The 22652-nt window shown below is 41.4% G+C and overlaps 1 protein-coding gene across 2 annotated transcripts; it reads left to right on the forward strand.

The window, feature by feature from the left end:
- Positions 1-11051: 11051 nt before the first annotated feature.
- On the forward strand, positions 11052-15887 carry LOC148203716 (uncharacterized). 2 transcript variants are annotated; one of them, XM_088106515.1, is made up of 3 exons: positions 11052-11548; positions 12222-14023; positions 14449-15887. In XM_088106515.1, exons 2-3 carry the CDS (start codon positions 13957-13959, stop codon positions 15273-15275), a joined length of 894 nt encoding a protein of 297 aa, XP_087962641.1. In that variant the 5' UTR covers positions 11052-11548; positions 12222-13956; the 3' UTR covers positions 15276-15887. The 2 variants fall into 2 exon arrangements, with proteins under 2 accessions (XP_087962641.1, XP_087962640.1); XM_088106514.1 differs by having other exon boundaries at positions 11052-11545.
- Positions 15888-22652: the final 6765 nt, after the last annotated feature.

The following is a 22652-nucleotide window of genomic DNA, read 5'->3' on the forward strand; positions in this document are numbered from 1 at the left end:
TTGCCAACTTCATCCACTTCGTCCACTTCATCTTCCACTTCGTCCCCTTCCTCTTCCACTTCGTCCACTTCGTCCACTTCCTCCACTTCGTCTTTTCGTCCAGTTCCTCCACTTCCTCCACTTCGTCAACTTCGTCCGCTTCATCAACTTCGTCCACTTCGTCAACTTCCTCCACTTCGTCAACTTCCTCCACTTCGTCAACTTCCTCCACTTCCTCCCCTTCCTCCACTTTCTCCACTTCCTTCACTAGCTCAGCTTCTTCAACTTCCAAAACTTTGTCAACTTTGGCAACTTCGTCCACTTCCTCGACTTCGTCCACCTCGTCCACTTCCTCCACTTCGTCAACTTTGTCCCCTTCATCTACTTCGTCCACTTCTTCTTCCGCTTCTTCAAATTCGTCCACTTCGTCAATTTCGTCCACTTCGTTCACATCGTCAATTTCGTCCACTTCATCAACGTCGTCAACTTCGTCCACCTCGTCAACTTCCTCCTCTTCCTCCACTTCCCCCACTCCCTCCATTTCCTCCACTTTCTCAACTTCGTCCACTTCGTCAATTTAGTCCATTTCGTCAACTTTTTTCACCTCGTCCACTTTGTCAACTTCATCCACTTCGTCCACTTCTTCTTCCACTTCGTCCACTTCTTCTTCCATTTGTCCACTTCCTCCACTTCCACTACTTCCCCCACTTACTCTACTTCGTCTTTTCGTCCACTTCGTGAACTTCTTCAACTTCACCCACTTCGTCAACTTCGTCCACTTGCTCCACTTCTTTTACTTCCTCCACTTCCTCCACTTCCTCCACTTGTCAACTTCGCCACTTTGTCGAGTTTGTCCACTTCGTCAACTTCCTCCACTTCCTCCACTTCCTCCACTTGTTGCACTTCCTACACTTCGTGCACTTCCTCCACTTAATCCACTTTGTCCACTTCGTCAACTTTGTGCACTTCGTCAACTTCCTTCACTTCCTCCACTTCCTCCACTTGCTGCCCTTTCTCCACTTTCTCCACTTCCTCCACTTCGTCAACTCACTTCGTCAACTTCGTCCACTTTGTCCACTTCGTCAACTTCGTCCACTTCGTTCTCTTCGTCCACTTCGTCAACATCGACCACTTCATCCACTTCTTCTTCCGCTTCTTCCACCTTTTCTACTTCGTCCACTTCATCGAATTCGTCCACTTCCTCCACTTCCTGCACTTCGTCAACTTCGTCCACTTCGTCAACTTCGTCCACTTCGTCAACTTCGTCTACTTCATCCACTTTGTAAACGTCATCAACTTCGTCCACTTCCTCCACTTCCTCATCTCCGTCCAGTCCTTCCAATTCCTCCACTTCGTCCATTTCGTGCACTTCGTCAACTTCGTCCACTTCGTCCACATCGTCAGCTTCGTCCACTTCGTCCACTTCCTCCACTTCCCCCACTTGCTCCACTTCCTCCATTTCGTCAACCTAGTCCACTTCGTCAATTTCGTCCACTTCGTCAACTTTGTCCACCTCGTCCACTTTGTCAACTTCGTCCACTTCTTCTTCCACTTCGTCCCCTTCTTCTTCCACTTCCTCTACTTCCTCCACTTCCTCCACTTCGTCCACTTCGTCTTTTCGTCCACTTCCTCCACTTCCTCCACTTCGTCGACTTCGTCCACTTCTTCAACTTCATCCGCTTCGTCAACTTCCTCCACTTACTCCACTTTGTCCACTTTGTCCACTTCGTCAACTTCGTCCACTTCCTCCACTCGGTCCACTTAGTCCACTTCGTAAACTTCGTCCTCTTCGTCCACTTCTTCCCATTCGTCCACTTCGTCCACTTTCTCCACTTCCTTCACTTCCTCCACTTTGTCAACTTCGTCCACTTCCTCCACTTTGTCCACTTCCTCCACTTCCGCCACTTCCTCCTCTTCGTCAACTTCCTCCACTTCCCCCACTTCCTCCACTTTGTGTTTTCGTCCACTTCATCCATTTTGTCAACTTCTTCAACTTCATCCACTTCGTCAACTTCGTCCACTTGCTCCACTTCTCTTACTTCCTCCACTTCCTCCACCTCGTCAACTTCGTCCACTCCATCCACTTCCTCCACTTCGTCAACTTCGTCCACTTCTTCCACTTTCTCAACTTTAAGTCGACTTCGTCGACTTCGTTCACTTCGTCCACTTCCTCCATTTCGTCCACTTCGTCAACTTCGTCAACTTCGTCCACTTCTTCTTCCGTTTCTTCTTCCGCTTCTTCCACTTCATCCACTTCGTCGACTTCGTCCACTTCCTCCACTTCGTCCATTTAGTCCACTTCGTCCACTTCGTCAACTTCGTCCACTTAGTCAACTTTGTGCACTTCGTCAACTTCCTTCACTTCCTCCACTTCCTCTACTTCCTGCCCTTTCTCCACTTCCTCCACTTTCTCCACTTCGTCAACTCACTTCGTCAACTTCGTCCACTTTGTCCACTTCGTCAACTTCGTCCACTTCATCCACTTCTTCTTCCGCTTCTTCCACTTTTTCCAGTTCGTCCACTTCGTCGAATTCGTCCACTTCCTCCACTTCCTCCACTTCGTAACCTTCGTCCGCTTCGTCTACTTCATCCACTTTGTCAACGTCATCAACTTCGTCCACTTCCTCCACTTCCTCCACTTCTTCATCTCCCTCTAGTCCGTCCAATTCGTCCACTTCGTCCATTTCGTGCACTTCGTCAACTTCGTCAACTTCGTCCACATCGTCAACTTCCTCCACTTTCTCCACTTCCTCCAGTTCCTCCACTTCCTCCACTTCCTCCACTTCCCCCACTTCCTGCACTTCCTCCACTTCGTCAACTTCGTCCACTTCGTCAATTTCGTCCACTTCGTCAACTTTGTCCACCTCGTCCACTTTGCCAACTTCGTCCACTTTGTCCACTTCTTCTTCCACTTCGTCCCCTTCTTCTTCCATTTCGTCCACTTCCTCCACTTCCTCCACTTCGTCTTTTCGTCCACTTCCTCCACTTCCTCCACTTCGTCAACTTCGTCCACTTCTTCAACTTCATCCGCTTCGTCAACTTCATCCACTTCCTCCACTTTGTCTACTTCGTCAACTTCGTCCACTTCCTCCACTCCGTCCACTTAGTCTACTTCGTCCACTTAGTCAACTTCGTCAAGTTCGTCCACTTCGTCAAGTTCGGCCACTTCGTCAACTTCGTCCACTTCGTCGACTCCGTCCACTTCCTCCACTTTGTCCATTTCATCCACTTCGTCCACATCGTCAACTTCCTCCACTTCCTCCACTTCCCCCACTTCCCCCACTTCCTGCACTTCCTCCACTTCGTCAACTTCGTCCACTTCGTCAATTTCGTCCACTTCGTCAACTTTGTCCACCTCGTCCACTTTGCCAACTTCGTCCACTTCGTCCACTTCTTCTTCCACTTCATCCCCTTCTTCTTCCACTTCCTCTACTTCCTCCACTTCCTCCACTTCGTCTTTTCGTCCACTTTCTCCACTTCCTCCACTTCGTCAACTTCGTCCACTTCTTCAACTTCATCCGCTTCGTCAACTTCCTCCACTTACTCCACTTTGTCCACTTTGTCCACTTCGTCCACTTCCTCCACTCGGTCCACTTAGTCCACTTCGTAAACTTCGTCCTCTTCGTCAACTTCGTCCACTTCTTCCTATTCGTCCACTTTGTCCACTTTCTCCACTTCCTTCACTTCCTCCACTTCGTCAACTTCGTCCACTTCCTCCACTTTGTCCACTTCCTCCACTTCCGCCACTTCCTCCTCTTCGTCAACTTCCTCCACTTCCCCCACTTCCTCCACTTCGTGTTTTCGTCCAATTCATCCATTTTGTCAACTTCTTCAACTTCATCCACTTCGTCAACTTCGTCCACTTGCTCCACTTCTCTTACTTCCTCCACTTCCTCCACCTCGTCAACTTCGTCCACTTCTCTTACTTCCTCTACTTCCTCCACTTCCTCCACTTCGTAACCTTCGTCCACTTCGTCTACTTCATCCACTTTGTCAACGTCATCAACTTCGTCCACTTCCTCCACTTCCTCCACTTCTTCATCTCCCTCTAGTCCGTCCAATTCGTCCACTTCGTCCATTTCGTGCACTTCGTCAACTTCGTCAACTTCGTCCACATCGTCAACTTCCTCTACTTCCTCCACTTCCTCCACTTCCTCCACTTCCTCCACTTCCCCCACTTCCTGCACTTCCTCCACTTCCTCCACTTCGTCAACTTCGTCCACTTCGTCAATTTCGTCCACTTCGTCAACTTTGTCCACCTCGTCCACTTTGCCAACTTCGTCCACTTCGTCCACTTCTTCTTCCACTTCGCCCCCTTCTTCTTCCATTTCGTCCACTTCCTCCACTTCCTCCACTTCGTCTTTTCGTCCACTTCCTCCACTTCCTCCACTTCGTCAACTTCGTCCACTTCTTCAACTTCATCCGCTTCGTCAACTTCATCCACTTCCTCCACTTTGTCTACTTCGTCAACTTCGTCCACTTCGTCCACTTCCTCCACTCCGTCCACTTAGTCTACTTCGTCCACTTAGTCAACTTCGTCAAGTTCGTCCACTTCGTCAAGTTCGTCCACTTCGTCAACTTCGTCCACTTCGTCGACTCCGTCCACTTCCTCCACTTTGTCCATTTCGTCCACTTCGTCCATTTCGTCAACTTCGTGCACTTTGTCAACTTCCTCCACTTCCTGCCCTTTCTCAACTTCCTCCACGTCCTCCACGTCGTCAACTTACTTCGTCCACTTTGTCGACTTCGTCAACTTCGTCCGCTTCATCAACTTCGTCCACTTCGTCAACTTCCTCCACTTCGTCAACTTCCTCCACTTCCTCCACTTCCTCCACTTCCTCCCCTTCCTCCAATTTCTCCACTTCCTTCACTTCCTCAGCTTCTTCAACTTCCACAACTTTGTCAACTTCGGCAACTTCGTCCACTTCCTCAACTTCGTCCACCTTGTCCACTTCCTTCACTTCGTCAACTTTGTCCCTTCGTCTACTTCGTCCACTTCTTCTTCCGCTTCTTCTTCCGCTTCTTCAAATTCGTCCACTTCGTCAACTTCGTCCACATCGTCAATTTCGTCCATTTCATCAACTTCGTCAACTTCGTCCACCTCGTCAACTTCCTCCTCTTCCTCCACTTCCCCCACTCCCTCCACTTCCTCCACTTTCTCAACTTCATCCACTTCGTCAATTTAGTCCATTTCGTCAACTTTGTTCACCTCGTCCACTTTGTCAACTTCGTCAACTTCGTCCACTTCGTCCACTTCTTCTTCCACTTCGTCCACTGATAACAGTTGAAAAACTATTATTTTCATGCTTGAAATTGATACTAAAAGCAACCTTTAACACTTAGAAACTAGCTTGAAATCATGCTTTTATTCATATTTTCATAAATAAGAGAGCTGGACAGGTTTATGCTTGATTTCAGTGTTTTGTGCAGGTTTTAAGGTGAATTTGGTGAAAGAAGTGAAGAAGGAGAGAGATGAAATCAGAAAAGACATCAAAAAGTGCAAAAGGAGTAGCCGCAACTGCCGCTCAGCGGCAGTTTACCGCTGAGCGGCACTCAGAAGCTCAAGGGGGATCCGCTGAGGGGCAAAATGGCCGCTGAGGGGAAGAAACCAACTCACGCACTTACCGCTGAGCGGTACTTTACCGCTGAGCGACACACTTATGGGCTTGGGCCTTGATAACAGTTGAAAAACTATTATTTTCATGCTTAAATTGATACTAAAAGCAACCTTTAACACTTAGAAACTAGCTTGAAATCATGCTTTTCCTCATATTTTCATAAATAAGAGAGCTAGACAGGTTTATGCTTGATTTCAGTGTTTTTGTGCAGGTTTTAAGGTGAATTTAGTGAAAGAAGTGAAGAAGGAGAAAGATGGAATCAGAAAAGACATCAAAAAATGCAAAAGGAGAAGCCGCAACTGCCGCTCAGCAGCAGTTTACCGCTGAGCGGCACTCAGGAGTTCACGGGAGGACCGCTGAGGGGCAAAATGACCGCTGAGGGGCAAAATGGCCGCTGAGGGGAAGAAACGACTCACGCACTTACCGCAGTGCGGTAGTTTACCGCTGAGCGGCACTATTTTTGGGCTTGGGCCTAATTTTCTGTAATTTACGAATAGTATATAAGCTTTAGGGTTTCCTAGGGTTTGTATCTTTGGCAGAAACGAAGCAAACACTCTCTTTTTCACCCCTTGGGGGTAGATTGGGAGATGGTGACAGCTCTCCTCTTCTCTCTCTCGGTTTTTTCTATCTCTTTCATTCTTTCATTATTATTCATCTAGTTTCACCATGAATATGGTGAACTAGACCTTGTATGTTTGTTGGGGAATCAATGTAATCTTTTATAACTCTCATATATGGAATTTGTGCTTGCATCTTAATCTAAGACTTATGCTTTCTTTCATCATTAGTTAGGGTTTTTCCTGTTTGCTCAAGGCTTGCTTTGTTTAACTCATTCAATGCATGATTATTGATTTTGTCGATACGGGAACGTACGGGGAAGTCTAGATCCGGGGAATTTCTCCCAATAGTATATTGGTTGCCTTAAGCTCCTGAGCTAAATAAACTAATTATTAGGAATGCTAGGAATCGTATGAACTCGTAATTAGGGAGAAGCCTTCTTGAAAGGTAATTTAGAGAGTGGCATTAATAATGATGACTTGAATGTTGAATTCCTAAAATATATGAGAGTGGATAAGATGAAATTGACCCCCAACAACATATTCATCAATATATGAAATTGTGACATCATATTTTGGTGATCCTAAATTTGTCCATCAGGCCTAAATTTTCTGTAATTTTAGAATAGTATATAAGCTTTAGGACGTCCTAGGGTTTGTATCTTTGGCTGGGATGAAGCAGAAATACACTTTTCACCCCTTGGGGGTAGATTAGGAGATGGTGACAACTCTCCTCTTCTCTTTCTAGGGTTTTTCTATCTCTTTCATTCTTTCATTATTGTTCATCTAGTTTCACCATGAATATGGTGAGCTAAACCTTGTATTGTTGTTGGGGAATCAATGTAGTCTTGTGAAACTCTCATATATGGAATTTGTTTTAACATCTTATATTAAGATACATGCTTTCTTTCATCTTTAGTTAGGGATTTTCCTCTTTGCTTAATGCTTGCTTTGTTTAACTCATTCATTGTCATGATTATTGATTTTGTCGATATGGGAACGTACGGGGAAATCTAGATCCGGGGAATTTCTCCCAATAGCATATTGGTTGCCTTTAAGCTCCTGCACTTCAGAACTAATTACTACGAATGCTAGGAATTGTATGAACTCGTAATTAAGGATAGGCCTTCTTGCAAGGTGATTTAGAGAGTGGCATTAGCAATTCATGAAAAGAATGATGAATTCCTAAAGTATATGAGAATGAACATGATGAAATTGATAACCCCAACAACATACTCGTCCATTTAATTCATTAAAGTGTTTGTTTTCCTCTTTTCCATTGATCAAATTCATGCATACATGTTTAATTACTGTCTTTTGCATTTAAAACCTACAATCAATTGTTCACAAGTCTTAAATAATCAACAAATCATATAACTAACTAGGCCGTGAGTCCTTTGGGAGAACGATACTTGGTCTTACCGAGTTTTATTACTTGATACGATTCGGTCACACTTGCCGATTGTTAAACAAGTTTTTGGCGCCGTTGCCAGGGACTCGTGGTTTAACTGGTTAATTTGTGTGATTATTGATTATCTTTGACTTTAATTTTGAATTTCTGTTTTTATATTTCTGTTTTTATTTTTTCTGTTTTTGTTTTGTTTTATTTTATTTTATTTTATTTTATTTTATTTTATTCTCTGAATCTTATATCTTCTCCTATATCTTTTTGTGCTAACCAAATATTCTAGGGTTTTGTGTTCTTGTGTATGCAGGAGACAATTCGAACTAGGAGCAAGATAACTGCAGAACCTCTTCTTGAAGGTTTAGACGAGAGTAGACGGAGGAGAAGAATCCGAACATCTAGAGAACTTTTCCCTCCTCCGGAAACTCTGTTGCAACCATCACCACAAGGTTCTGACCATAGCACAGAAAATATGGAGAACAATAATATCAGAAGAACTCTTGCTGATTACACCAATACAGCTGGACCTCAGCACTTTAACAGTATAGCTAGACCTAGAGTCAATGCAGCTAACATGGAGGTCAAACCAGCATTGATCCAACTGGTGAAGAGCAATCAATTCAATGGGTTATCTCATGAAAGCCCATATGAGCACCTAATTACATTTAATGAGATCTGCAACACAGTAAAAATCAATGGGGTGCCAGATGAAGCAATCAAACTTAGCTTGTTTCCTTTCTCATTAGGAGGCAATGCTAAGCTTTGGTTAAATTCTTTTCCAGAGGGAAGTTTCACAGAGTGGGAAGCAGTGGTAACCAAGTTTCTAAATAAATACTTCCCACAATCAAAGGTGAACAAAGGCAAGCAAGAGATTTCTTCATTCAGGTAGGGCATGGAAGAATCACTGGGTCATGCATGGGATAGATACAAAAGCTTGCTACGAAAAACACCCACGCATGGATTCGATGAAGTGGAAGTAGTCCTTACCTTCCTTGGAGGTCTTGGTTCACAAACCAAGATGATGCTTGATGCCTCAGCAGGAGGAAACATTAAATGGAAAACTCCAGAGGAAGCAACAAAAATTATTGAAAATATGGCTACTAGTGATAATGAGCTCAACAGTGAAAGAGGAGCTCCTATGCAACAGAAAGGAGTTCTACAATTACAGACACATGATGCCTTGCTAGCACAAAATAAAATTCTAACTCAACAGCTGGAGACTCTTACTAAAACACTTGCACAATTGCCTAAAGAGTTGAAAACTGCTGCACAGGTACAATCTCAGTTGTGTGAATTATGTGGAGGCGACCATATCAATGGTCAATGTGCCTTTCCAGCAGAAGCCGTGGAGGATGTGAATTACATGACCAATCAATACCGTCAAGGGAACTACAATCAAGGGTGGAAACCACACCCAAGCATTGGTCAAGGGCAAACTGGGCAAGCTGGTCAATTTAATAAGCAGCAGCAACAACCCACCTTATGGCAGCAGATTTTTATGCTTAATGAAAGGTCCATGAGGATGGAAGACACTCTTAATAATTTCATACAAAAAACTGAGTCTACCCAAAAGAGCACTGAAGCTGCTATCAAGAATTTGGAGATTCAGATGGGGCAGATCACCAAGCAGGTGGAAGAAAGGCCAAATAGAAATTTTGGGGCTAATACTGAAGTTAACCCCAGAGAAGAATGCAAGGTGGTAGAGAGTGCTAAAAATGAGATAGTTGAGTTAGACAAAGGAGAAACAGAAGAGAAAAGAGAAATAGAGAGCAAAGATACTTCTCCTTTTCCAATACATCAAGGGAAACAACTGGATTTCACAGAATTATTCAAGATGGTGGATAATGATGCACCTTGGGAGCAGATTCTACAACAAATTACGGTTTACACTAAATCTGATGAAGACGTCTCTACAAAGAAAAGACGTAGAGATGATGAGGCAAAGAAGTGTAAAACTGTTAAAAAGGAGCCATTCCCTCCAAAAGCAACAGATCCAGGAGGCTTTTCTATCCCTTGTACCATAGGGAAGAAAAGGATTAAAAAAGCTCTTCTTGATTTAGGTTCAAGTGTTAACTTGATACCTTACTCTTATTGGAGCAAATCGGCGATGTTAATATGAAACCTGTAAAGGTTAATTTAGTAATGGCCGATGGATCTTCAAAGGAACCATGTGGGATTGTAGAGGACATCATAGTTTGTGTTGGAAAACTCCAGTTCTTGGCAGACTTTGTGGTGATGAAGATGGAGACAGAAAAGATACCTATCATTCTTGGAAGACCATTTATGAAAACGGCCAAAGCTATCATTGATGTAAACGAAGGTATAGTGGTGCTCCAGGACCCAGAGGAGAGAGTTGTTGTAGATGTCTTTAAAGATGAGACGCAAACACAGGAGGAAGAAGCTAGTTATAAAGCTGCATTTCAAGATGCACACATGACTAGCAATAAAGATGAAAAGCCCAAGGTTACAGGTGATGAGTCAATATTTTCTCAATTTCACTTAGTTTATTGTACCGGATTTAATCAAGGAATTGTGCTTGAATGTACAGTATTATCCTATTTTTCCTAATTATGCTAAATTTGATCGGAAATTCTTATTTTAACTAATTTGAATTATCTGAGCTAATTATTTTACAAGGAAAATTTGGAGATACAATTTGGGACATTTGAAGGTTAAATGAGAAATGGCAATTGAGCCCAATGCATCTCAGTCATTTAAATTTTCGCACAATGCTGCGTGAATGTTGTGTCAACTTGTGTGTCCTCGTTTGAGTTCAATTCTTACCCGTTTTCCATTCAATTTTTTTTCATAGTTTCGTATGGATGTCTATTTTCACGTATAGTTTTTATTTTGTTCAAATTCGTTCTGTGCTGTTCCCAGTATTTTTTTTTACTCCCATATGTCAGTCCAATGCTTACTGTTTGAGTGATTTCTAATCTGTTTGCATTTGCTTGCTGTTGGGTACTTGTGGTGGCTGGAATTTATCACTGGACAATGCATCTCATGGCCACAAAAAGAAATTAAATGTGGTTCTAGACTCTTAATTGGTTGCAAGGAGGTCAAAATTGTTTTGAGTTGAACAAAATTGCACATCCAAAAGATTGAAGAAATGAAGTGCAGCTGCCAAATATTTCAAATGTTACGGCAAGCACACCAAACCAGCCAAGGAATATTATTTCTTGCTTTTTAAATGGCTTAGCATTACATGGGACAAAAGTTGGGACCACCACATTGCAAGTAGTCCACGTGAAAGCTTTCATTTTGGTGGAGAAAGAGGAAAGTGGTGTCATGGCCCCCACTTGGTAGCACATTCACGTAGAAGCATTTAGCATATGGACAAAAGTGGGAGCCACAAGGGAATATTATTCTCAAATTGAAAAGCATCACATATTCAATGGAGGGGTCACGGCAATTACATTCCAGCTGCAACTCAATTCTTTCAAAAGAAGAATCTTGCAAAAGGACAAAGCACAAGACCAATCAAAAGATGCCACCACTTGGGTCAAAGCTCACGGCCAAGCAGCAGCAGTACGCGTGGGTGCTAGGGGACAAAAAACTGTATGGGAGGAAAGAATGTTTTATTTTATTTTATTTGGTGAAGAACCCATTTTTCATTTTTTTTAGTACGTTGAGAAGTGTGTGGCTTCACGGAGGATGCTAGTTGAATAGGAAGCACACAGCTGATTCATTAGCTTTTTGGGGGTGCAGCAAGTTCCAGCCGCTAAGGGGGAGGCCACGCACATGGAGCGCAGGAGCACGAAGAAAAGAATGGAGAATGGTTGAAGTATGCTCCAGCCGCCACCTAGGGGGAGTTGTTTTTGGCTTTAAAAATATGTAGTAACGGTGTAGAACAACCAGGAAGAGGGGGCACACTTGGAGGAGGCAGCAGCCGCCACCTAGGAAAAGATGGATTTTTGGCTTGAAGGAAATGTAGTGCACGGAGTGGGAGAGCCACCGAGAGGATGGAAGGCTACGGTTGAGGCAAAGTGGTGTGCATGTTTCAATTTTATTTTCTTAATTGCTGTACTAAATTCATGAACAATTTAAATTCCAAGTTTGGTTTAATTTTCTGTTATTGAAATTCCAGAACTGCTTACTGTTTTTATTTTGTTGCTGTAATTTAATTTCTGCTGAAATTTAATTTCTGTTGTCGTTTGTCTGCAGTATAATTTCTACTATTGTTTTCACTGTGTTGTTGATTATTTCACTTTAAATCATTCACTGTAATTTTGTTCTCTGTATTTTGCTGCTGTAATGTTGATTCTGTTTTCATATTTGAAATTTACTGTTTTCTGTTTTTACTGTTTACTGTATTTTCGTTTTCTGTATTTTCTGTATTTCTGTATTTTCGTTTTTACTGTTCCAGATCTGTTTTTGCTGATTCACATTGTTGTATTTTCGTTTTAATTGTACCAATTTCGTTTTTACCATTTTTAATTTTGTTTTACTGTTTTGAATTTTAATTCAGTCGTGTTTAAATTTTACCGCAACCAAAAATCACAAACCCCCCCACTACGTATTGATCTGAGACTGAACCCAAATTGGTCCTTGAGAGACGACCTAGGAGTCACTTCCTAGTAATATACTGCATTAATTTTGCAAACAACTTTTGTGTGAGGTGCGACCCTCTCATCAACAGGTAACCATTGTTTGTTGTTTCAGGTGCATAAAGGAGAACAGATTGGAAGAGGAGGAAAAGTTCCTGATGACTAGAATAAAGGAAGACCCCAACTTGATACACCTGTGAGAATCAAAAACAAGTTGTGGGTTGTGAAAGGCTATAAAGAGAAGGAGATGATAGAGATAGAGTCTCCACATTCTAGAAAAATCAAAGCAGTACACAGGAAACAACTGATGAGTTGGTGGGACAAGAACATCAACTATGAAGAAGGAATTTGAACTTTATTGGGTCAAGCTAATGACGTTAAAAGGCAACCCAGTGATTTAAAAACTTTTGATTTTGTTTTGTAACTTTTAATTTGTGGACATTATTTTTGTAAATACTTTATTGGATATAGCATCTACTGAAGGATGCTAGGTGGTTAAGTATCTACTGAAGGATACTAAGTTTGTAACACCTACTGATGGGTGTTGGTAAGTCTGTAACACCTACTGATGGGTGTTGGTAAGAAAATTCTGCACCTACTAATGGGTGTTGGTAAGATTGTAACACCTACTGATGGGTGTTGGTGGATTTTGGGTCAGGCTCGTGACGTTAAACAAGCGCTACTTGGGAGGCAACCCACTTGATTGATTGTTTTTGTTTGTTTCATTGTAGTAGTATAATAGGGTTGTGCATAAGTAACCTGAGAATTGAATTGCAGGGAACCAGTGAGGGGTATGTTTAGGAGGCACGTAGGTTAATAAAAGAAGGAGAAGAGCACTTCACGAAAGTGCCGTTGAGCGGCAAGTTACCGCTGAGCGGTACTATCGCAAAGTGGGCTTTAGTTTCCCCTTAGCGGGACCCGAGCCCATTAGGGTATTTTTATACCTTAAGCTGCGCAAATGTTCTCACTTTCAGGCTCTTCTCTGCACAAACACTCCCACATACCTTTTCCAAGGTTCTCCACATCTTTTACCTCTTCTCTTTTGAAAAATTTCTCTTCCACTCACTTTCTCACTAGTGTTTCATCTAAGTTTGGGGTTGGAAGAGAGCATCTTAGCTTGGAAGCATTCTCATTACATCTAGTATCTCCACCCAAGTAAGTAAAAACATTTTGTTCATTCTAGGGTTCTTGATTTTGAATGTGATTGTCAAAGCATGAATATTTAGGGGTTTTGATTTCTATGCATGATTTGATGATATAATTGATGTTTGAACCGATTAAACTGCATGATTTTGATCTGGAAAACTGAAAATTGCATTTGGGTGGAGTTAGGACAGCTTAAAAAGAGGTTTTTCAAAACTCTACAGAGTTACCGCTCAGGGGTAAATTGCCGCTGAGCGGCACTCTCCCAGACCTGAAATTTTTGAAAATTTGTGTTATGGAATGTGGCACTGGTGGCGCTGAGGGGTAATTCTGACCCTCAGCGGTGGTTTAGCTTCGAAAGGAGTTGTATTCTGTGTTTTACTAATGATTAACATCATGTTCTGTGGTTTTATATCTGTGTTTGATTGTAGGAATGGCATCCTCTTCAGGAAAAAGATTGAAAACCATGGCAACCAAGAGAAAGGAAAAGGAACCAGAACAACCCCATTCTAGTAGGTTCCTCTCTCGGAAACATGAGAAGCACTTCAAGGTGGTGCAAGACAGGAGACTCTTTATGGAGAGAAAAGTTGGAATGATACCTGATTTTGCTCCTCAATTTGGAGAGCAATTGTTAGGGAATGACTGGGGAAAGCTAGCCACATATCCTGCACCTGCCAACATAGCTGTGGTAAAAGAATTCTACACCAATGCAAAGAAGATTGGTGATTATCCAGCTGAAAATTATCTGGGCTACGTCAAAGGCCATGCTATCAGGTATGATCCTGATTCTATTAATAACTTCCTAGATACTGTGTGGGCTGGTGAGCAGTGCCAGTTTGCTCTTTGCATGGAGGAAGGGGCTGATTTTGAGGATGTAGAGAGAGTACTATGTATACCTGGAGGACACTTCCAAAGGAATAGATCTTGTTCAGTGGTAAACATTAGGAGGACTGATCCGACTCCTCTTGCAAAGTATTGGATGGCATTTTCTCATGCCAACATTCAACCATGTTCACATGTGTCAGATATTACTTTCAGCAGGGCACTCTTCATCTACTGTGCTATGGAATGTGGCACTGGTGGCGCTGAGGGGTAATTCTGACCCTCAGCGGTGGTTTAGCTTCGAAAGGAGTTGTATTCTGTGTTTTACTAATGATTAACATCATGTTCTGTGGTTTTATATCTGTGTTTGATTGCAGGAATGGCATCCTCTTCAGGAAAAAGATTGAAAACCATGGCAACCAAGAGAAAGGAAAAGGAACCAGAACAACCCCATTTTAGTAGGTTCCTCTCTCGGAAACATGAGAAGCACTTCAAGGTGGTGCAAGACAGGAGACTCTTTATGGAGAGAAAAGTTGGAATGATACCTGATTTTGCTCCTCAATTTGGAGAGCAATTGTTAGGGAATGACTGGGGAAAGCTAGCCACATATCCTGCACCTGCCAACATAGCTGTGGTAAAAGAATTCTACACCAATGCAAAGAAGGTTGGTGATTATCCAGCTGAAAATTATCTGGGCTACGTCAAAGGCCATGCTATCAGGTATGATCCTGATTCTATTAATAACTTCCTAGATACTGTGTGGGCTGGTGAGCAGTTCCAGTTTGCTCTTTGCATGGAGGAAGGGGCTGATTTTGACGATGTAGAGAGAGTACTATGTATACCTGGAGGACACTTCCAAAGGAATAGATCTTGTTCAGTGGTAAACATTAGGAGGACTGATCCGACTCCTCTTGCAAAGTATTGGATGGCATTTTCTCATGCCAACATTCAACCATGTTCACATGTGTCAGATATTACTTTCAGCAGGGCACTCTTCATCTACTGTGCTATCAGGAACTTAAATGTTAATATTGGGCAGGTGATAGCTGATGAGATTAGTGCGTGTGCCAATACCTCAAATAACAAAGCACCCCTAGGACATCCCTCCTTAATCACTCACCTTTGCAAGATAGCTGGGGTGGACACTTCTGCTCCACCATTTGAAAGGCCAAGAAAAGCCATTGATGAGGCCTATTACAGATAGTACTGTGGAGGTGAGGAGGCAGCTCAGCCAGTTCCACCACGCCGTGCTCGCAGAGAGAGGGCAAGGTAGAGCCAGACATCTGCTGAGACACATGAAGCAGAACCGTTCCAGATGAGGGACATGTACATGTCTCTTATAGGTGCTCAGTTACAGTCCATTCATAGAGGACAGGTGGCTACTGCCGAGATGATTGTGGGGATGTATGATACACCTCCAGCTCACAGGTGGACTATGGAGGAATTCCATAATGTCGTAGCTTGGACAGAGGAGCCGGTGCAAGGAGGAGGAGCTGAAGCAGCTGAAGCTTCAGTCAGGGAGATGGAAGAAGATGAAGCTGATGATGATGATGCATTTGAAGATGATGAAGATGAGGAAGAAGAGGAAGATACAAAGGACAGCTCAGATTGATGAGGAGCTGAGATAGCATTTACTTATGAATGTTATCATGAACTTATGCTTTTGTTGGTTTAAGTGTTCTGAACTTATTTACTTTTGTTTTAGATTAAGGTTGATGTACTTTATTGGAAACCTGGTTTGTTATGATGGTTTGTTATTGACTGTGATTGTGTGATAAGTAATGTGTGATGATGATTATTGATTGATTGATGTTGAGATAGATGTGCACATTAAATGCTTATACAGGTGATTCACAAGCTTTGTGAACAAATGCAGGATATTATGATTGTGATTGTGAGATTAAGCAGGATGTGTATGTCAAATGTGAATGAGCTTATATGTGAGGTTTTGAGCTCCAGAGTTTTTATTGATTGAATGCTATTACTTTGAAAGCATGAATGATTTTGCCCAGGTTTTCTATGATTGGATCAATTGCTTGTTTTGCATCATATGATCAAGGTCGTTTGTTGGAACCCTTTTTATTGGCCAAATTCATGAAGTTAGCCAAATTTATGAACCCTTTGATGGACAAATTTATGAACACCAAATTATGATGTCACAAACTTGTTTTTCAATCGGCAAGTATGACCGAATCGTTCAAGTAATAAACTTGGTAAGACCAAGTATCGTTCTTCCCAAAGTACTCACGGCCTAGTTTAGTTGTGTGGGTTACTGATTAGTTAAGACTTAAAGACAAAATATTTGGATTTTTATATATGCAAAAGACGAAAATTCAATATGTATGCATGAAGTTTTTTGATCAATGGCAAAAAGCAAAAGATAAACACTTTCAATGAAATAGATGTATGAATATGTTGTTGGGGGTCAATTTCATCTTATCCACTCGCATATATTTTAGGAATCCAACATTCAAATCATCATTGTTAATGCCACTCTCAAAAGTACCTTTCAAGAAGGCTTCTCCCTAATCACGAGTTCATACAATTCCTTGCATTCCTAATGATCAGTTCATAAGTGCAGCGACAACCAATATCATATTGGGAGAAATTCCCCGGATCTAGACTTCCCCGTACGTGTCCGTATCGACAAAACCAATAATCATGCATCGAATGAGTTAAACAATGCAAGCATTAAGCAAAGAGGAAAAACCCTAACTAATGATGAAAGAAAGCATAAGTCTTAATTAAAAGATGTAAAAGCAGATTCCATATATGAGAGCTTCACAAGATTACATTGATTCCCCAACAAACATACAGAGTTTAGTTCACCATATTCATGGTGAACTAAGATGAATTACAATGAAAGAATGAAAGAATAAACCCTAAAAAGGTGAAGAGGAAGCCTCAGCATCCAAGATCCTCCTTCAAAGGGGTGGAAGAGAGAGTGTTTGCTTCGTTCCAGCCAAAGATACCTAACCCTAGGAAACCCTAAAGCTTAAATACCATTCGTAAATTACAAAAATTAGGTCCAAGCCCATTAAAGTGCCGCTCAGCGGTAAGTGCGTGTCTTGTTTTCTCCCCTCAGCGGCCATTTTGCCCCTCAACGGATCTCCCGTGAGTGCCTGAGTGCCGCTCAGCGGTAAACTGCCGTTGAGCGGTGACTTCGGCTTCTCCCTTTGCACTTTTTGATGTCTTTTCTGATTTCATCTCTCTCCTTCTTCACTTCTTTCACCAAATTCACCTTAAATCCTGCACAAAAACACTAAAATCAAGCATAAACCTGTCCAACTCTCTTATTTCTAAAAATATGAAGAAAAGCATGATTTCAAGCTAGTTTCTAAGTGTAAAGGTTGCTTTTAGTGTCAATTTTAATCATAAAAATAACAGTTTTTCAACTGTTATCACAACCCCAAACTTAAAACTTTGCTTGTCCTCAAGCAAATAAGATGTAACTCAATCTTCAACCAATTCATATGATGGTTCACTCATTCAAAAATCCTCTTTTTCAAGATAAGTAACAACTTCACTGAAACTTATGACCAGAGTTCAATCAAGATGTGCACATGCTTTAGTGTTCACAAAGTCATTTAAATTCCAACAAATGCTATTTTTCATGAATGATCAATCAATTAAGCATGGATGTTCATGTGTTCATGGAATATTTCCTCACTAAGTCAAGTGTTTTACTCACACTCAAGTGTATAAGAGGTAATCACTCATTCGCTCTACTATCACAATGTCACATGAATCAATTTTTCCTTTCATTTTACCACAATCAAAAACATTCACAAGCATGCATCATCACAAGGACTTTTCTATGGCTTATAACGTGGCTGGGCTAACAAGAAAATTGGTTTTTCTAGATCACAAAACCCTTGAGTTAAGAGAATCATACAACACAAACATCTTATTCTTTCCCAACTTTCTTTTGCCTTTGCATTGAGCTTTGCTTCTTTTTCTTTTCTTTTCTTTTTCTTTGCATATTCTTACTTTTTAGCTCTTAGCTCAATGCTTTTCATGTTTTCCCAACAACCCCAAACTTGAACATTTAACAATACCACACAAGATCTTCTACTTAACTCAAGGTAAAGATTTTTCAATCAAAGGTTTCAGTGTATGTTCAAGGCTAAGGGTTCAAAAGGATTGAACACAAAGTGTTCTCTTTTAGTGGGCTAATTTTTACAAATTTGGCCAATAAAAAGGTTTCCAACAAACGGCCTTGATCATATTATGCAAAACAAGCAATTGATTCAATCATAGAAAACCTGGGCAAAATCATTCATGCTTTCAAAGTAATAGCATTCAACAATAACAACTCTGGAGCTCAAAATCTCACATATAAGCTCATTCACATTTGACATACACATCCTGCTTAATTTCACAATCACAATCATGATATCATGCATTTGTTCACAAAGCTTGTGAATCACCTGTATAAGCATTTTAATGTGCACATCATCTCAACATCAATTAATCATAAGCATCATTCAGTATTACTTATCACACAATCACAGTTAATAGCAACCCATCATCAAACCAGGTGTTCAATAGAGTACATCAAACCCTAATCTAAAAACAAAAACAAATAAGTTTAGAAAACTTAAACCACAAAAGCATAATCATATGATAGCATTTATCAGTAAATGCTATCTCAGCTCCTCATCAGTCTGAGTTGTCCTCTGTATCTTCTTCTTCTTCCTCATCTTCAGCATCTTCAAATACATCATCATCATCAGCTTCATCTTCTTCCATCTCTCTAGCTGAAGCTTCAGCTGCTCCAACTCCTACTCCATGCACTGGTTCCTCTAGCCAAGCTACCACATTATGGAATTCATCCATAGTCCACCTGTGGGCTGGAGGTGTATCATACATCCCCACAATCATCTCAGTAGTGGCCACCTGACCTCTATGAATGGACTGCAATTGAGCACCTATAAGAGACATATACATGTCCCTCATCTGGAATGGTTCTGCTTCATGTGTATCAGCAGATGTCTGGCTCTGTGCTGGCCCTCTCTCTCTACGAGCCCGGCGTGGTGGAACTGGTTGAGCTGCATCCTCACCTCCACAGTACTGTCTGTAATAGGCCTCATCAATAGCTTTTCTTGGCCTCTCAAATGGTGGAACAGAAGTGTCCACCCCAGCTAGCTTGCAAAGGTGAGTAATCAAAGAAGGATGTCCTAGTGGTGCTTTGTTGTTTGAGGTGTTAGCATATACACTAATTTCATCAGCTATCACCTGCCCAATATTAACATTTAAATTTCTGATAGCACAGTAGATGAATAGTGCCCTGCTGAGAGTAATATCTGACACATGTGAACATGGCTGAATGTTGGCATGAGAAAACGTCATCCAATACTTTGCAAGAGGAGTCAAATTCGTCCTCCTAATGTTAACCACTGAGCCAGATCTATTCCTTTGGAAGTGTCCTCCAGGTATACACAATACTCTCTCCACATCCTCATAATCAGCACCTTCCTCCATGCAAAGAGCAAACTGGCACTGCTCACCCGCCCATACAGTGTCCAGGAAGTTATTAATAGAATCAGGATCATACCTGATAGCATGGCCTCTGACATAGCCCAAATAATTCTCAGCTGGATAATCACCAATCTTCTTTGCATTTGTGTAAAATTCCTTTACCACAGCTATGTTGGCAGGTGCAGGATAAGTGGCTAGCTTTCCCCAATCATTCCCTAACACTTGCTCTACAAATTGAGGACCAAAGTTAGGTATCATTGATGGACAAATTTATGATCACCAAAATATGATGTCACAAACTTGTTGAACAATCGACAAGTATGACCGAATCGTTTCAAGCAATAAACTCGGTAAGACCAAGTATCGTTCTCCCAAAGGACTCACGGCCTAGTTTAGTTGTGTGGTTCGTTGATTAGCTAAGACTTAAGAACGAAAAATTTGAAGTTTAATATGCAAAACAGAAAATAAACATGTATGCATGAGGTTTTGATCAATGGCAAAAGCAAAAGACAAGCACTTTCAATGAAATATATTGATGAATATGTTGTTGGGGGTCAATTTCATCTTATCCACTCTCATATATTTTAAGAATTCAACATTCAAGTCATCATTGTTAATGCCACTCTCTAAATTACCTTTCAAGAAGGCTTCTCCCTAATTACGAGTTCATACAATTCCTAGCATTCCTAATAATTAGTTTTTTTAGCATAGGAGCTTAAGGCAACCAATATACTATTGGGAGAAATTCCCCGGATCTAGACTTCCCCGTACGTTCCCGTATCGACAAAATCAATAATCATGCATTGAATGAGTTAAACAAAGCAAGCATTGAGAAAAGAGGAAAAACCCTAACTAATGATGAAAGAAAGCATAAGTCTTAGATTAAGATGCAAGCACAAATTCCATATATGAGAGCTTCAAAAGATTACATTGATTCCCCAACAAAGATACAAGGTTTAGTTCACCATATTCATGGTGAACCTAGATGAACAATAATGAAAGAATGAAAGAGATAGAAAAACCCGAGAAAGAGAAGAGGAGAGCTGTCACCATCTCCCAATCTACCCCAAGGGGTGGAAGAGAGAGTGTTTGCTTCGTTTCTGCCAAAGATACCTAACCCTAGGAAACCCTAAAGCTTAAATACCATTCGTAAATTACAAAAACTTAGGTCCAAGCCCATTAAAGTGCCGCTCAGCGGTAAATTACCGCTCAACGGTAAGTGCGTGTCTTGTTTTCTCCCCTCAGCGGATCTCCCGTGAGTGCCTAAGTGCCGCTCAGCGGTAAACTGCCGCTGAGCGGTGACTTCGGCTTCTCCTTTTGCACTTTTTGATGTCTTTTCTGATTTCATCTCTCTCCTTCTTCACTTCTTTCACCAAATTCACCTTAAAACCTGCACAAAAACACTGAAATCAAGCATAAACCTGTCCAGCTCTCTTATTTCCAAAAATATAAAGAAAAGCATGATTTCAAGCTAGTTTCTAAGTGTAAAGGTTGCTTTTAGTGTCAATTTTAATCATAAAAATAACAGTTTTTCAACTGTTATCAATCATTCCAACCTTTCTCTCCATCAGAAGTCTCCTGTCCTGAACCACCCTAAAGTGCTTCTCATGTTTCCTAGAGAGGAACCTGCTAGATTGGGGTTGGTCTGGTTCCTTTTCCTTTCTCTTGGTTGCCATGGTTTTCAATCTTTTTCCTGATGAGGATGCCATTCCTACATTCAAAACACAAACAAAACCACTGAACATGATGTTAATCATTAGTAAAACACAGAACACAACTCCTTTCGAAGCTAAACCACCGCTGAGGGCCAGAATTCCCCCTCAGCGCCACCAGTACCACATTCCAGATCACAAAAAACCAGAAAAACCAAATCTGGCAGAGTGCCGCTCAGCGGTAGTTTACCCCTCAGCGGTAACTCTGTAGATTTTTGAAAAACCTGTTTTAAAGCTTTCCTAACTCCACCCAAATGCAATTTTCAGTTTTCCAATTCATAATCATGCAGTTTAATCGGTTCAAACATCAAATATATCATCAAATCATGCAAAGAAATCAAAACCCCTAAATCTTCATGCTTTGACAATCATATTCAAAATCAAAAACCCTAGAATGAACAAAATGCATTTTACTTACTTGGGTGGAGATACTAGATGCAATGAGAATGCTTCCAAGCTAGAATGCTCTCTTCCAACCCCAAACTTTGATGGCACACTAATGAAAAATTGAGTGGAAGAGAAATTTTCTTAAGAGGGAAGAGTGAAAAGATGTGGAAAACCTTGGAGAAGGTATGTGGGAGTGTTTGTGCAAAGAAAAGTCTGAAAGTGTGAAAGAATGCGCAGCTTAGGGTTTAAAAATACCCTAATGGGCTCGGGTCCCGCTAAGGGGAACTAAAACCCTATTCTGCGAGAGTACCGCTCAACGGTAAAGTACCGCTCAGCGGCACTTTCGTGATGTGTTCTTCTCCTTCTTTTCTTAACCTACGTGCCTCCTAGACATGCCCCTCACTGGCTCCCTGCAATTCAATGTTCAAAATGCTTATGCAAACCCTAACTAAAACAAACAAACAGAAATATTCAATCAACTGGGTTGCCTCCCAGGTAGCGCTTGTTTAACGTCACGAGCCTGACCCAAAATCTACCAACACCTATCAGTAGGTGTTACATCCATAGTATCCTTCAGTAGATACTTAACCACCTAGCATCCTTCAGTAGATGCTATCTCCAACAAAATAATTACAAAACTAATGTTCACAAATTAAAAATTACAAAACCAAATCAAAAGTCTTTAAATTCACTGGGTTGCCTCCCAGCAAGCGCTCTTTTAATGTCATTAGCTTGACCCAATAAAGTTCAAGTTCCATCTTCTTTTTCTTCTTCTTTCTACTGAACTTCTTTAGAAATTTAATCAAACCAGGAACCTGTTGCAGTGTCTCAATCATAGGAACTTTAATCTCCAATTTCTTGAAGATTTCCATAAAGCACTTGAATTTCTTTTCCTTCCTATGATTCTTCTTTAGATGAGGATGGGATTTTTCATATGATTCCTTCTTCTTTCCTCTCATCTTCTTTTTCTTACGCTTTCTCTCCCCAAATTTTCTCTTTTT

The sequence above is a fragment of the Vigna umbellata genome, chromosome 2 (assembly GCF_029865625.1).
Source record: "Vigna umbellata cultivar VRB3 chromosome 2, Vumbellata_1.0, whole genome shotgun sequence".
NCBI classification, from domain to species: Eukaryota; Viridiplantae; Streptophyta; class Magnoliopsida; order Fabales; family Fabaceae; genus Vigna; species Vigna umbellata.